This window comes from Pseudoliparis swirei, chromosome 16 (genome assembly GCF_029220125.1).
Source record: "Pseudoliparis swirei isolate HS2019 ecotype Mariana Trench chromosome 16, NWPU_hadal_v1, whole genome shotgun sequence".
Lineage (NCBI taxonomy): Eukaryota > Metazoa > Chordata > Actinopteri > Perciformes > Liparidae > Pseudoliparis > Pseudoliparis swirei.
The window spans coordinates 14,165,586-14,180,736 of NC_079403.1; the positions used below are offsets into that span (position 1 = coordinate 14,165,586).

The 15,151-nt window shown below is 44.7% G+C and overlaps 1 protein-coding gene across 1 annotated transcript; it reads right to left on the reverse strand.

Annotated features, from left to right (window-relative positions):
* Positions 1-489: 489 nt before the first annotated feature.
* Positions 490-5,416, reverse strand: amer2 (APC membrane recruitment protein 2). The gene has a single exon (XM_056434549.1). It carries the CDS (start codon positions 5,190-5,192, stop codon positions 3,105-3,107), a length of 2,088 nt encoding a protein of 695 aa, XP_056290524.1. The 5' UTR covers positions 5,193-5,416; the 3' UTR covers positions 490-3,104.
* Positions 5,417-15,151: the final 9,735 nt, after the last annotated feature.

Sequence of the window (15,151 nt, forward strand, 5' to 3'; positions counted from 1 at the left end):
GAGAACCTCCCTTTCATCTATATTCGTGACGCACATCTGGTTCCATGTCCACAGGCATCAGCTGCCTGTCGTTGTCATCATTGTTGGCTGCCTGTCCTCTGTCTCTGTGCATCTTTACCCACGAGAGACCAACAGCTGACAATGACAAATCCATCAGGCTTTCATCTCAGTAATCCATATAATTTATTGACAACCTAATGTATATTGCTCCCAAATCAAGCAGACCGCTCTGCAAGTGTGACGTCACAACACAAATGCCACATGCTGCACATCAACAAAAGCATCTCTGTTTCTCACCCTCCCTCACACACAACCTACTCCGTGGAGATCTAAGCCACCAGGATGTGGGGGAGGAATGATGGAGGAGGGGGTTGGATGAGAGACGGGCTCTATCTGATTTTGCTCTAATTATACAAGCACACGAAGCCTCTGACCTTGAAGTGTATGGATTATTGTGTAAATGCGGTTACAAAGAGTCATGAGCTCGTCTATCAGCGCAAACAGTTTTATTCATTAAATATGAAAAGTGGAAAGATTTCACACTGTGAACAAACAGACGGTTAAAAAAAGGAAAACATAATATGCTTTTCCATCACAGCAAATTACCACATAAGGGCCGGTCAACAGGTCAAGGTATCCACACTTTAAGTTTCACTGCCACACTTGAAACAAAGTTCAACTAAAACACCAAACTGCAGCAATGTGGGAGGAGGAAACCTTATATAAACAAAAACCTGTTCAACATATGATCATTCCTTGTACAGGTCATGATACCCTACTTAATCTTAACAGTAATATAATCTGATTGGTGACAGTGTCAGAAACTGAAATGATGATTTGCAGCCCCTTAGGGCAACAGTTTTGGACCTTTTAGCCTGCACTTATTCATCAGATGAGAATGAGAAACTTACTAACACTAGACCTGGGATCAGGTTACGCCATGGCCTGTGCCGCACTACACCATGAGAAGGCTGAAAAGATATCTGAACACGGAACAGTGTGGTGGATGAATCATCCCATTCTAAATGAGAGGGAAAGCTACCATGAAGTGTCAGGGGTATCCTTGTGGTTAGGATTACAGACCACTTGCATCATCTCGAATGTCTTTCCCTATAAAACTCTGTAACTGGAGGGTGGAACACTCTGCTCCCTTTAACTTGTCTCACTGAATCACAGACAAAGGCCTTTTAGGACTGCAATACACCCCCTCATTCTTAAAACAAGTGGTGCTTTGCGAGCCTCACCACTGTACAGTAGTATGTCGTCTTTGTTCAGAGCGTGGGCGACTTACAAAACAGTGACTCCACCATTTCCACTTGCCCCCACAAAAGAGGGACAGAGAGGAAAAGAGACCAACACAGCTGACCAATGAGTTACAATGAGGCCAAGTTACATTCAGAATCTCACACACAGCTGCGGGGGTCCCTGAGATGAAGTTGTACAATGTTTACAAGCACCACAGTGTAGAGAATGAACTGATTGAGCATTAGTCCACACGTTTTGCTTTTTGTTTTAAGCTGTGATCCAGTTCATTTGACTCAGAAGCATTTTTTATTTCTGACACCCTGTTAGAATTTCCTCGTGTTTTTTTGTTGGGGTCACCTCCTTCTTTAAAACACTTGCAGGCATATTCTGGTTCTCTAGAACTAGCTTAGCTGACAGCAAGAATGCTTCCTTGTCATCCGCTCACATCAGCTTGTACAGTATGTTAGTGGCAAAGAACAGAAAGCAGAGCCTTAAGAAGCTGGTGCAATCACAGTTTAAGATCCGAGCAGTAGGATTCAGGATGAAGGAGTCGACTGTATAAAAACAGAATGAAATCCAATGAAGAGGAAAGTACAAACTATTTTTTTTAAATGGTTTGATTGTGCATGTGTCCTTTGAGAAGAAAGTCATCCAGTGTAGCTCTGGAGACAACGGTTGAACAGTGTGTGTAACTAAGGTCATTCAGTAATAGATGACGTTCCCTGACCTTTGTGCCTTGTACGTGTGACACTGCATGCGGAGAGGAAGAGAAAATGTGTGTGTGCATGTCTGAAATTGTATGTGTGTATGTGTGTGCATCGAAGCATCAGTGCAAGGGAGTATGGCGACAGCTCTGCAGGTTTTCATTGTTAATGCAACAGTTGTAAATCCCAGAGGTTGACATCCCAGTGATGCAGTGCAGTATTAGTACAATCCAGAAGCAAGAGGCTGAAGCCAAACTTAGTCCATCCACAATAATAATAATAACAATGATTATTATAATCGCCAGTCAAAACAGAGGAGGTCTCCCCCTCCAGAAAAAAAGAAGATATTGTGTGGCCTTCTGTTGTGGAACTTTGACACATTTGTAGCTGCAAAGTAGAAACATAATAAAACCAGATCTCAGTGTTCATTCATATTTTTGCACATACAGTTTAATAATCAGTGTGCGGTCAGAAGAAAAAACATCATCAAAAAGCAAAAGAAACAGCAAAACAAAAAATGGTGGGTTATTCCAGGCTGTGTGTCTCGTTGAGTCTGTTCAGGGGAAATGAGAGGGGATTATTTTGAGACTTTGGCTCTAAAATCAAAAAGATTAGGAGGTAATTTGTTACAGATTTGACAAGATGACAAACTCAGAAAAAAACAACGTTGATTAGATTAGGTCCATAAAAGCAAATTATGTTATGCCGTGTGGAATTCCATTGTAAAAATGTAAAAGATAAAAAGGTGCTCTGCTTTTTCCCCTTGTTTGCAGTGTGCAGACATCAGCTGTCAAACTCTCAGCAGGTCAGGAGCTTTTCCAGGAAGTTACAAGGCAAATGTGTCGATAGCGAGTCGATGGATTGTCAAAAGTCAACCTCTTAAGTTCCAGTGAGGGCTGTGAAGAGTTCACTCAGCTTTTTGAGTCTCCTCGTGAATTTCTCAAGTTAACAAAACCACCTATTCTATCCCAGCCTGCCGTAGGCCAAAACACTTCAGGAATGAGAGCTTTTAAGATTGCAGAGGAATTTAGAGGCCGTTAACTCTACAGCTCAACATTTGTCTTGGTCTGGGAAAACGTTTGGTGTGGGAAAACTCTGCATTAACAGCACTGAAGTGATGTACACTCAAGTCTCTTTGTAAGTGGGCGACAGGGGCTACTTCTTATGGGCAGTTCCTCTGGTTGTGTTGCCAGGTTTGTTTCCAGAACGACGGACGGGCACCTTGGAGACAGGGATTCTGGTGCGGGCCGGGGGAAGCGCCTGGGTCTTTGGTGGAGGGGATTCAGCCTCTAGAACAGACGAGAGGGCTGACTGGCTTACAGAGTGGGGAGGTGGGGTTTGTCTGCTGCTTACTGGGATCTTGGATTCCCGAGGAAGGCTTGTGCTGCCTTTCATTGATTGGAAAGAGGAAGAGGAGGAAGAGGAAGGAGGAGTTGTTTCGGAGGTGGGGCTCAGTTTGTATTCAGTGGATGGAGAGGGAGTACTGTTTAGATCTTCATCTCCCTCCAGCTCTATATCCTCTCCTACCTCTTCAGGGTCGGTGTAGAGGTCGTACAGGTGGTCTCCAGAGTAGCTGTCGCGGGACAGGGCCGTCCTCTGGTTACGCTGCAGCCCGCTCTCATCGGGTGCTGCTGTGGGCGTTGCGGACGGCGTGTCCCAGTAACCCTCATCACTCAGCGGCTCTTTTTCTCCAGGTGATGTGGGATGCCGACCGTGCGTGTGAGGGACGGGGAGGTAAGCCGCACGGCCTCCTGCTGCACCGACGACTGGAATCTTACTGAGCCCCAGTGCCTTCACCAGGGGTAACCTGCGGTCCGCACTCCTGTGGGCTGAGAGCAGGTGGCTGCTGGCGGGGTGGGACATGGCACGAGGGGGATAAGTACAAGTTGGGGTTGTCGAGGGAGGTTGATGTGATCGAGGCAAAGCAGGAGAGTTGTCACCTGTTGAGGGCAGCATGTGCCAGAGCCCCTGCATGTCGGCATCATCCACTCCCTCTGGACTTGCCATTTCTTCCCCTCCGCCCATGTAGGCCACCACACCGCTACCAGCCGGTTGCTGCTGCGGTGGAAGAGGTGCCCGGGCCCGGGCCGGGAGGGGAGGAGGCACTGAGCTTGTGGGAACAGAGAACATGGGCTGGGTCAGCTGCGAAGGCAGAGTGGGTTTGGTTGGGGAGCCACGAGATGTGGGACTGGCGATACCAACAGCTCTCCCGACGCCCGCTCCCACGCTGCCCCCTCCTCCCCCACTGCTGCTGCTGCTCGTGCCACTGCCCCCGTTGCCCGCTGGCCCTTCCTCGTCTGCGTCAGCAATTATGTCACCGCAGCCGGTCAGTGAATCGAAACTCTTGAGGGATGTGACGTCAGTGAAGAGGAGAGAGCAGAGGCGGTCCACCGAAGGTTCAGAGGGTGGGTCACCCGTGCTGCAGCGATCCAAAGGGGGTGTAGCGAGGGAGGGGGTGAGGCTGGAAATTGATACTTTGGCTTTTTGGATGGGAGGGTCCAGTGGCGAGTCAGTGGGTGTGTCAGGAAAGAGGGAATCTGGCTCAACAGATTGCCCTGGCACAGCAGCACAGTGTGGTGGTGTCATGGTAACAGTAGTAGTGGGAGTCTCTGAGTTAGGGGATGCCTCTGCATTCCCACAATCCACTTGGTGATGATGAGGAGGCGGTTCAAGGGTGAGCGTAATATCCTTTACTTTATCAGAGTCGGCAATATCCACATCCTTCTCCGTCTTCCGTTCCACCTCTACCCCCTCTCCCTCGTTTGTTTTTTCCTTGCGTCTCCATCGCATGCTGCTAAAAAAGCCCTTTAAGCCCCTTCCTCTTTTAACCAGCCCTGCCCCTCCATTTGCACTCGACCGAAAACTCCCACGTCGAAGTAGAGAGAAGAAACTCAGGGATTTGCTGAAGGACCTCACCGGTCCTGCCTCCAGGATGGCAAGCCCCTCCCCTCTCGGTCCATCGGCATCGTTATTAGAGCCCGTTAGTCCATCGTGGGTTTTGCTCCGAACGAGCTCCACTGATGCCGCTGAGCCATTTCCATTCAAAGAATTCCCATTGTCAGGATTCCCGTTGCTCCCGCTGTTTGTCGTCCCTTTGTTCCTGAAGGAGAAGAAGCTGGCCATCCCAGACCCGGTGCGCCGCTTTCCGAAGAGTTTGAAGGCAGCTTTGTTGATCTTCCCTGTGGGCTGAGGGTCACACTGAGGGGCCACAGGAGGCTCCACACACTCCGCCTGCACCTCCATTATCTAGCACTCTATCGCTCCCACTCTGTCGTCGCCCTCAAGCTCTTCAGCAGCCTTTCTGTCTTCTCTCTCTCTCTCTCTGGCCACACATACACTCACCCTCTCTCTATCTCTGTGTCTCTCTCCCCACCCTGTTGGCCGGTGCTCTTTCACTCCCACTCTGACTTGCTATAATGCCTGCCTGCTGGTTTTCTCTCTCTGCCTGCCTCCCTCCTCTCTCTTTCTTTCTTTCTGCCTGCCTCCCTCCCCTCTCTTTCTTTCTGCCTGCCTTCCACCCCTCTCTCTCTCTTTCTGCCTGCCTTCCACCCCTCTCTCTCTCTTTTTGCCTGCCTCCCACCCCCCTCCCTCTCTCTCTCACTGCCTGCCTGCCTGCCCGCCTCCCCCTTCCTCTCTCTCTCTCTCTCTCTCTCTCACTCTCTCACTGCCTGCCTGCCTGCCTGCCCGCCTCCCCCTTCCTCTCTCTCTCTCTCACAGGCACACACACATGCTGGGTGCTGCTCCTTACTGTAACCATGGCAACTGGGTGGGCTAAGCAGCTTTCGTCAACGTTGGCGGGGCGCCAGTGTCTGTCCTCCACACCCTCCCCCATCCTCATCCTCCTCTCTTCCTCTACCTCCCTGTCACCAGCGCACTGTTTGCTCCCCAAATGCATTGCTTCCATCCCTGTGTGTGTGTCCGTGTGTGTTTATAATGTACATGTCCCAGTGTGATTGGTAAGTATTTAAAGATGCAGACCCTCTGATGAATTATGACGGATTAGACATGAGCTCAATATGTTTATGAGCTTTCTCATTGCATCATGAGACTGTGAATAGCTAATTATGAAGACTTCTGGCGTCAACTTGTTTAAATTTGATATTGTATATGAATGTCTGTGGAAGAAAAAGAAAAAAAGAAAAGCATACTAGCAGAAGTTTGAGTTTGACTACTTTGAATAAATCTGTAGCAGATGTTTCATACTGTATCATCCTGTGAGGTAAGTCATGTCAAAGCTTTGTGCAAATGGTAGCTTGACATTATAAATGTATCAGCATTACTTACTTGACCCAGTGCTGTGAGTGAGTGAGTGAGTGTGTGTGTGTGTGTGCGTGTGTGTGTGTGTGTGTGTGTGTCTGTCTGTGTGTGTCTGTGTAAGGGTGGAGAAGCTCAAAGTAGACGATAATAACCATGTCAGAAGCCTGTATTAGAGGATTCAAATACAGGACCTGCTAATCACCATTATTAATAGGCTTAGCCCGGGATATGGATTTAGAGAATACATTGCATACACACACAAACAACACACACACAACACACACACACACACACACACAGCTCAGACATCCCTCAAATACGTTTGGTCCCAGACATTTAGGCCATATGGCCCCAAGCCCTCTTCCATATGGACACACATTACCAGGTGTCTAAGAGCTAACACATCTAACTGTCATCCTATCATCCTGGGTGTGTGTGTGTGTGTGTGTGTGTTGTGTGTGACCGACAGTACAATCTTTCTTTTTACATTAGTTATGCTGTAAGCATCTACGTTGCTAACCAACGTTTCGGTGGGCATGTAGAACAATTAAGTGTTTACTAACTGAAAGAAAAAGTTGTGTTTTGCCTTAACGTGTTTCCTAGTTGCCAAGTTTCTGCTACTCTTCTTTTGTTGTTCTCTTAAATACACATTGTATAACATGTTTTGGGTGTAACACTATGTTAAGGAAACCATCACGAAGCAAATGGGTGAAGATAATCTCAGTCTTTATGGAGATGTCTGTAAAACAAAGAAGAGATTTGAAATGGGCGATCCCCATATTTCTCCTGTTGAGCCATCGTTTATTTTTCCTAAAATATAAGTCATCCTCGTCCGCGGTGAATCCACCCAGAGTTCCCTATTTTTCATGCAGAGCGGGCTTCACTGTGGGTGCTCTTTTTACTGCTTATCCTCCCAACCCCCCATGAATCTCCCTGATCCCCCGACCCACTTACAATCCTCCTCTCCCCTCCTTCCTTCCCTCCCCTGCTCCTTTTCTCTCCTCCTCCTCTTCTTCAGTTACTTTGGGCACAGGCTCACTTCTTCCAGCCCACTGCTATCAAACAATGTCTGCATTCATCAGCCCAAGGCTCCGCACACACCCACAGGTCCACAAACATGCTCACACCCACACAAACACGTGTGGAGGGCTTCCCCAGAGTGAAGCGCTGAAGCATATCTTCCTCGTGCTCGCCCCCCAATAGGAAAGATAATCTGTCCGCTCAGCCAACAGGTCAGTCACCCAGACTATCTGCCTGCCAGTCAGTCAGTCGCCTAGAGTGCAGGTTTTCAAGTGCATCAGATACCCAAGCAGAATGCCCCGCAGCCATGCTAACGGGTCAGCATCCGGTTTTTGGACGGACTTGAAACGGACCCCTAAGCAGCAGATGGCCAACAGTGTAGACTGAGGAGCGAGCTCAGCTATCACACAAAGAGACAAAGGATGTTGCTAACTTCTTATAACATCAGTAAGGCGTTATTACTATTTGTATATTCTGTAATTAAGGCCATTATGATGAACACTAACACCGTGTACCGACCTTCACAATCTATGTTACGGTGCTGAACCAGGTTGGATTTGGTGGGGAATATTAGGCTTCACCATCTGAACGTGAAGATGCTACTCCCCTATGTAATTGTGGTCATCAAAGCTTATTATGGTTAATTTACAACAATTCTCCATACTTAATTCTACAATAAAAGCACCGTTGTCACAACCAATGGATTAATGTACGTCTTTATTTCTTTAATTACTGTGAACAAAAAAATACAGACACATGCACTCAAGCAACAGAAGAAGCGCACTCTCTAAACATGTCACCCTCCCCCATCCCCCCTCCCCATCCCGCCCCATCTGTCTAAATAGGGTTCTCATTTCAGTAAGTGGAGCAGTTAGAGGACATGTTCTCTCTCTCTCTGCCTCTCTTTCTTGCTTTACTGTGTGTGCTAACAATATGGCGTGTCTGAGTGTTCCTGCATACCCTCTGCACTATGCCTGCATGTGGCTGCTGAATGTGCCTTTACACTCTCCATGCTTCCTCTTGATCTAGTGATAGAGTGAGTCCATTCAAATCATGTGTTATCTTGCCTATTCCTGTAAATCATTATTTGCCAATCAAATACAAGTGCAAAGTCTAGGCAAAAATCCGGACATGCAAATGTCTGTCTTTAGGAAATGCCTTTGTCTATTTTCTTTACTGCAGCTCAGTGGCAGTGACCTGTCACCAAAGCATGATCCAAAGAAAGATGAAAAGAAGAGAAATGTACGCTTTATTGATTCTAAAGTGGGAGAATTTTTCTCTGCATTTAACTCCCAATTAGCTTGGTTTATTAAATTGTGTGTGCTTATCCTTCAATTTTGATTATTGACGATTATAAGTTTGCCAATGGCACTGTCTCAACAGTCATGATCGTCAACCTCATTATAATCAGCCACCACAAACCCATCCTACTTCTGAAGACGTCAGCTGTCCACACAAGGTGTTTATTTTGGAAATACAACTAACACATTAATTCAATTCAATTCAATTCAGTTTATTTGTATAGCCCAATTTCACAAATTACAAATTTGTCTCGGAGTGCTTTACAATCTGTACACATAGACATCCCTGCCCCAAAACCTCACATCGGACCAGGAAAAACTCCCAAATAACCCTTCAGGGGGAAAAAAAGTGAAGAAACCTGCAGGAGAGCAACAGAGGAGGATCCCTCTCCAGGATGGACAGATGCAATAGATGTCATGTGTACAGAAGGACAGATTTAGAGTTAAAATACATTCAATGAATATGACAGAGTGTATGAATAGTTCATAGTAGGCATATTCCACGATGGAGACCTCCACGATCCATCAGGCAGATGGCGGTGGGGAGGAGGAGTGGGAGTCTCAACAGGACAGTGGCGTAGTCAGGAGCAGGAATTCCACGACCCAGACCTCGATGATCCATCAGGCAGATAGGATCTATGCCGTCTCATAGGGTCCGATGACCCCATGAGACGTGAAGTCAAAAGGACTCCGGGGAGAAAGCAGAGTTAGTAACATATGATTGAGAGATGAAAATTCATCCTTAAGGAGAGAAAAAAGAGGAGATAGGTACTCAGTGCATCCTAAAACGTCCCCCGGCAGCTATAAGCCTATAGCAGCATATCAAGGGGCTGGACCAGGGCAAACCTGATTCAGCCCTAACTATAAGCTCTGTCAAAGAGGAAAGTCTTAAGTCTACTCTTAAATGAGGTGACTGTATCTGCCTCCCGGACTGAAATTGGAAGCTGGTTCCATAAAAGAGGAGCTTGATAACTAAAGGCTCTGGCTCCCATTCTACTTTTTAAAACTCTAGGAACTACAAGTAGTCCCGCATTTAGTGAGCGTAGCTCTCTAGTGGGGCAATATGGTACGACAAGCTCCTTAAGATATGATGGAGCATCACCAATCAAGGCTTTGTAGGTTAAGAGAAGAATTTTAAAAGTGATTCTTGATTTTACTGGGAGCCAGTGCAGAGCAGCTAGTGCAGGAGTGATGTGATCTCTTTTCTTAGTTTTAGTGAGAATACGAGCTGCAGCATTCTGGATCAACTGGAGGGACCTAAGAGATTTATTAGAGCAGCCTGATAATAAGGAGTTGCAGTAATCCAGTTTCGAAGTAACGAACGCGTGAACCAATTTTTCTGCATCTTTTTGAGACAAGATGTGCCTGATTTTTGAAATATTACGTAGATGAAAGAATGCAGTCCTTGAGATTTGCTTTACGTGGGAGTTAAAGGACAAGTCCCGATCAAAGATAACGCCAAGATTCTTTACAGTGGTGTTGGATGCCAGGGCAATGCCGTCTACAGAAACCACATCACCAGATAATTGATCTCTGAGGTGCTCAGGGCCGATTAAAATTACTTCGGTTTTGTCTGAGTTTAACATCAAGAAGTTGCAGGTCATCCATGTTTTTATGTCTTTAAGACATGCTTGAATTTTACCGAATTGGTTGCTCTCCTCTGGTTTTATCGATAAATATAGTTGAGTATCATCTGCATAACAATGAAAGTTTATGGAGTGTTTCCTGATAATATTGCCCAAAGGAAGCATGTATAAGGTAAATAAAATTGGTCCAAGCACAGAACCTTGTGGAACTCCGTGACTAACGTTGGTGGTTATCGAGGCGTCATCGTTTACAAATACAAACTGAGATCGATCTGATAAATAGGATTTAAACCAAATTAGTGCCGTGCCTGAAATGCCAATCGACTGCTCCAGTCTCTGTAACAGGATGTCATGGTCAATGGTGTCGAATGCAGCACTAAGGTCTAACAAGACCAGGACAGAGAGGAGTCCTTTATCTGCTGCCATTAAGAGGTCATAACTGCATTACTGCACAGGATAAAAGCGCTGACTTAAATCATATCGCGCTACATGCTAAAATAAGATAATTCGGCAGGTAAATTACAGATTGCTCGCCTGTACATGCTGTAACTCATAAAAAGGTATAGGGGACATCGTGCACATAAGAGAAAATAAGATATTCCTTTAATTGCAGGATCACAGCAGCGGTATTAGAGCAGTAGTAAAAGATACAAATAAAATAGGCTACTAAATACAATAACAATATTAAATATACAGAGGAACAAAAAATATATATACACGGTAGTGATTTAAGTGCATTGTCAGCAGGTTAAAGTGTCCAGAATAAAGTGCTGAGTGTGTTTAAGTGTTTTAGTGTATACTGCAGCTTGTTGTCCAGCCTGAGAGCAGCGGGAAGGAAGGACTTGTGGTGCCTCTCCCTCAGACACCGGGGAGGAATCAGCCGGTGGCTGAAGGTGTCACGGAGCTATTAGAGTGGACCCAAAAGCACGACTCCGGAGACAGCACTGCAAATAATTATCTTTACTTAGAACGTGAATCAGAACAGAACACTACGAAATATATTGACTCAAGTAACACGTGAGGGTTTGGGCTGGAAACACAAGACAATCTGGTAGAGGACAAGAGCAAGTGAGGGAACCTAAGTAGACAGGGACTAATGAGGGAATGGGCAACAGGTGAGATGGGCATGAAGACCAGGTGAAGGTAATGAGGGACTAACGAGGGAGTGATCAGAGGCAGGTGAAGGGAGTTGGACTGACGAGATGGGAAGCAGGATCTGGAATGACATGATAGTTAGTGAGACAGGATGAAAACAACTAATAATAAAAAGAAGGTGTGGAGCTAAACTGTTACAGAAGGAGCTGTGCAAAGCTGAAAAACACATCAGATGAACTGCATAGATGTGATGCCACAACTGAAATATATGTCACGTGTCCGCATGTAGACAGCAGTGCTTCAGCACACATTTAAATTGAAATCAGGTGAGCATGTTAGTGTGTGACACGTATCAAAGATGAGATTAATAAAATCAACAAAATGACCACAGGTTGTATTTTATGCCAGTACACTTATTGGAGCAACAAATACAAGTGTACTTAACAATATTAAAAGATATATAATAATAATGCAAAAAGGGCATTTTTACACACACCCGACATGCTTAGGTCACGCACACAATTTTCAATTTTAACACGAGAGGCCCTGTTCATCAGGTTGTTTTAGGACACAGCGTAGCCTATTCAAGTTTCAGATTAATCTAGACTTCGTGTGTGTGTGTGTGTGTTGGCGCACATGTTCATGTTTGTGTGAATGTAAAGTATTAAACCCCCAGGATTTGGCCCCCCAGGGCTCTTTTGTTTAGTCAACAGGGAGTGGTACTAACTGCCAATAAGTCACTTTTACATTGCAAATGCTGTAAGCAATGTCTCTAGGAGCATGTGGGCCCAAAGAACCCACACCCAATAAAATACTCCCATTTTATATAAATAAATAAGAATATGAGAATGTGGGACCAGAATAATTGTTTAGTCCTGCTATGTTGATGTTAGCACTTTTTCGGCACATGACCGACCGGTCTTGCGGCAGACGGTGGCTCATAGCATTACAATCACATGTGTAACAGGATATCGTGGGTTCGAATCCCAGCGGTGCTTCCAGTATTTGTTGCACACTTGGCCACATCCAGGCATGCATGGGTTTAAGAACTGTTTTTACTGAAAGCACATGAACTGCATGCTGCAGGCTGTAGGCTGTTTTAGTCTGTTACTAGCTAATACAACTAGAGTAGCTTTTTCCCTCGCTTTCTTCCTGAAGGACCCCTGAGCTGACCTAAGTGCCTGCATGAGCTTAACTCATCATAACCAGCCTTAACCTCTCACACAATTCAAGCCTCGATTGCAGATACACACATGCCAGTTGAATAAATAAGAGGGCCCCATAAATTTAAAAAGTGCTAGTGTGCAGAAAAATAAGCATGTCTGCTTTCTCCGGGAGGATACGCGATCTCTCAGGACTTATTGTGTCTCCAGCCATGGAGAACACTCTCTCAGATGGGGTGGAGGATGCCTGAACACAAAGATATGAGGAGGTGTACAAGACGTCCTAGCTGTAGCCTGTGACCCAGACAGACTACCAGCCTCTGAACCGGTCTGACTGAACGTCATCAGCTAAATTGGATGGCAATGGAGATTATTTATATAGTGAAAGCTGGTTTACACAATGAACGCCTCCACATTTGGACCGGCCCCCTGAACAATACCAGAGACGCGTTCCGATTTATTATTTTTTTCACCTGGCCCGCTGCCGTTGAGATTGCAGTGAGACGCGGAGAAAATGTGAAGTGGTGCTCTTCGCAATAGAACATCTTTGATGGGACGTGTCGCGTCTCGGCCAATCAGCGTTCAGATGTTGACATCGTTTGGGAAGTTAGGTTAGCTTGAATGTTAGTCCTCTACGTCTGCTGCTGTCACGCTGCAGCGATACTAACGAAGTACCCGTACGTTAAAAACGATGTGATTTAGCATAGGTTTAGTATCGATACTTCATTAAAAGAGCGATGAGAGCGCGCAGCGCTCAGCCGTAATGCGCGCACACAGGTGAGCACACTCTCACCTCACACTAGCACTTTTTGTCGTGTGAAATAGAGCCAAACTTTAGAACGCCTCTACCTAGTTGCCATGTTTGCTGCAGTCTGAAGAAGAAACTAAAAAAGTTCGCGCATGCGCAACGCCACAGAGGGCCGTTAGCAGAACCGTTAAAGAATTTGCCTGACGATCCCAAACAATCGGTTCACTGGGAACCGGTTCTAAAACAGAACCGGTTCTCGATGCCCATCCCTATCCATACAATTGATGGTTGCACACTTGGTATTTGCCACTGCTAGTTTCATTTTTGCCAGCTCAGTTCATATACCCTTTGAAAAAAAGGAAGGAGCACTGTAATTTCTAGGAACATGTTTAAATTAAACAGAATACATTTTATTTAAGTTATGTAAGTTTTATTTTAAGTTCAAGAGGAATATGTATAAATGTTTTTGGTTGTTTAATTTTTTTTAAATGTGTATATACATACTGTATATGGTGTGTGCAGCATTATAGAAAATTATATAAAAGAAAATTAATGTAAATAAACCCGTTTGTGCTCTTTTTTCCACCCCTTGCCCAATAAGAATCGATAAGAGAATCGAATCGATAAGCAGGAATCGATAAGGCATCGGAATCGTTAAAATCTTATCAATTCTCATCCCTACTACAGACACAGATATGAAACTCGCATGTGCACCATCTACATACAGTGTGTGTATACAGGATGTATGCATATCAATGTGGTCTCTCTGCATACAGACATTTTGCACGAGTACTCGCGTTTATGTTGAGAGTGAGTACAGTATTCCCTCCTTTTTCCTCAGGAGTGTTCTCCCAGCATGGCGTGCAGTACTCTTCTGAATGATTCAAAGCCCTGAGAGAGGCCCCGGCAGCTTGTCTCTGGAAGAGACTCCTCAATATTTCATGTGAGGTGACGTGTGAAGTAGGCTACAGGAAGGCCTGAGACAGTAGTGGCACAATGTTAGAGGAGCATTAACCTGACTTAAAAATATAAAAAATAGAACACATGTGTCACTTAAAGCTAAGATGCTTCAAAGCAAATCAATTTTGTTCTCATCAGTACTCAGATGTTGCAACTTAAATGAACTTACAACTATTATAGAAATGCATACCAATGTATGCAACTTTATTAAATACACTAAACCCCATGAGCCAGAACTTGTTTGTGATTTAAATAAAGCTCATATTAATCAAACCAATGCATGTAAATGACTAATAAAACAGAACAATAAGACATCAGAGAGAACAAGAGAGTTCAAATATGAATTCAAAATTAATTTAAGGTTGACAATAACCTAATTCTTTATAATTCTACATGTGTGTTTACTCTGTGTGTCACTTATTGCGTCCTTTTCTCTCTGATTATGAAGAGAAAGGAGCGGTATCACACTGTCAGTCCATTTGTATTACAAGTTTTTGCTCACTGGCCCTTTGTCTGATTCCTGCGTGAATGTGTGTGTGTGGGTGTGTGTGTAAACAAACATACAATTCCATTTAGTCCTCCAAGGTGTGAGGACTGTAAAGAGTGTTGTTCGAGAAGGAACTAGTTCACGGCCAATGTATTTATGTACATAGGGAGGTGTGCTTTGTTCCCTTAAGTCCTACCCAAAGCGCAACGCAAATAAAGATGATCATGAATCAGAAAGCAAATTATGAAACACAGTTCCAACCTTGGTCTGGAATTATCACAGAACTATTATGGTCTTTAATAAAAGATGAGCCAACACACAGTTATTGCCAATAAATATGAAAACTGGTCTCTGGTCAAAATAAGGCTATTTAAAAATTATAAGATTTTATCTCAATATTCTTAATCCTGTTTTACTGTTGCGTACAATACTTAATGCATATACAAATATCATGAAACATAGTTTAAGAGTTTTAGCGCCTACAATAGATCAAACTGAGTTGAAGAAATTCTCCTCCAAAAAAACAACAGTCAATTTAAGTAAAGTGTCCTTTTTAAAAGAGTCCAGCGTTTTCCAGTTCTTAGT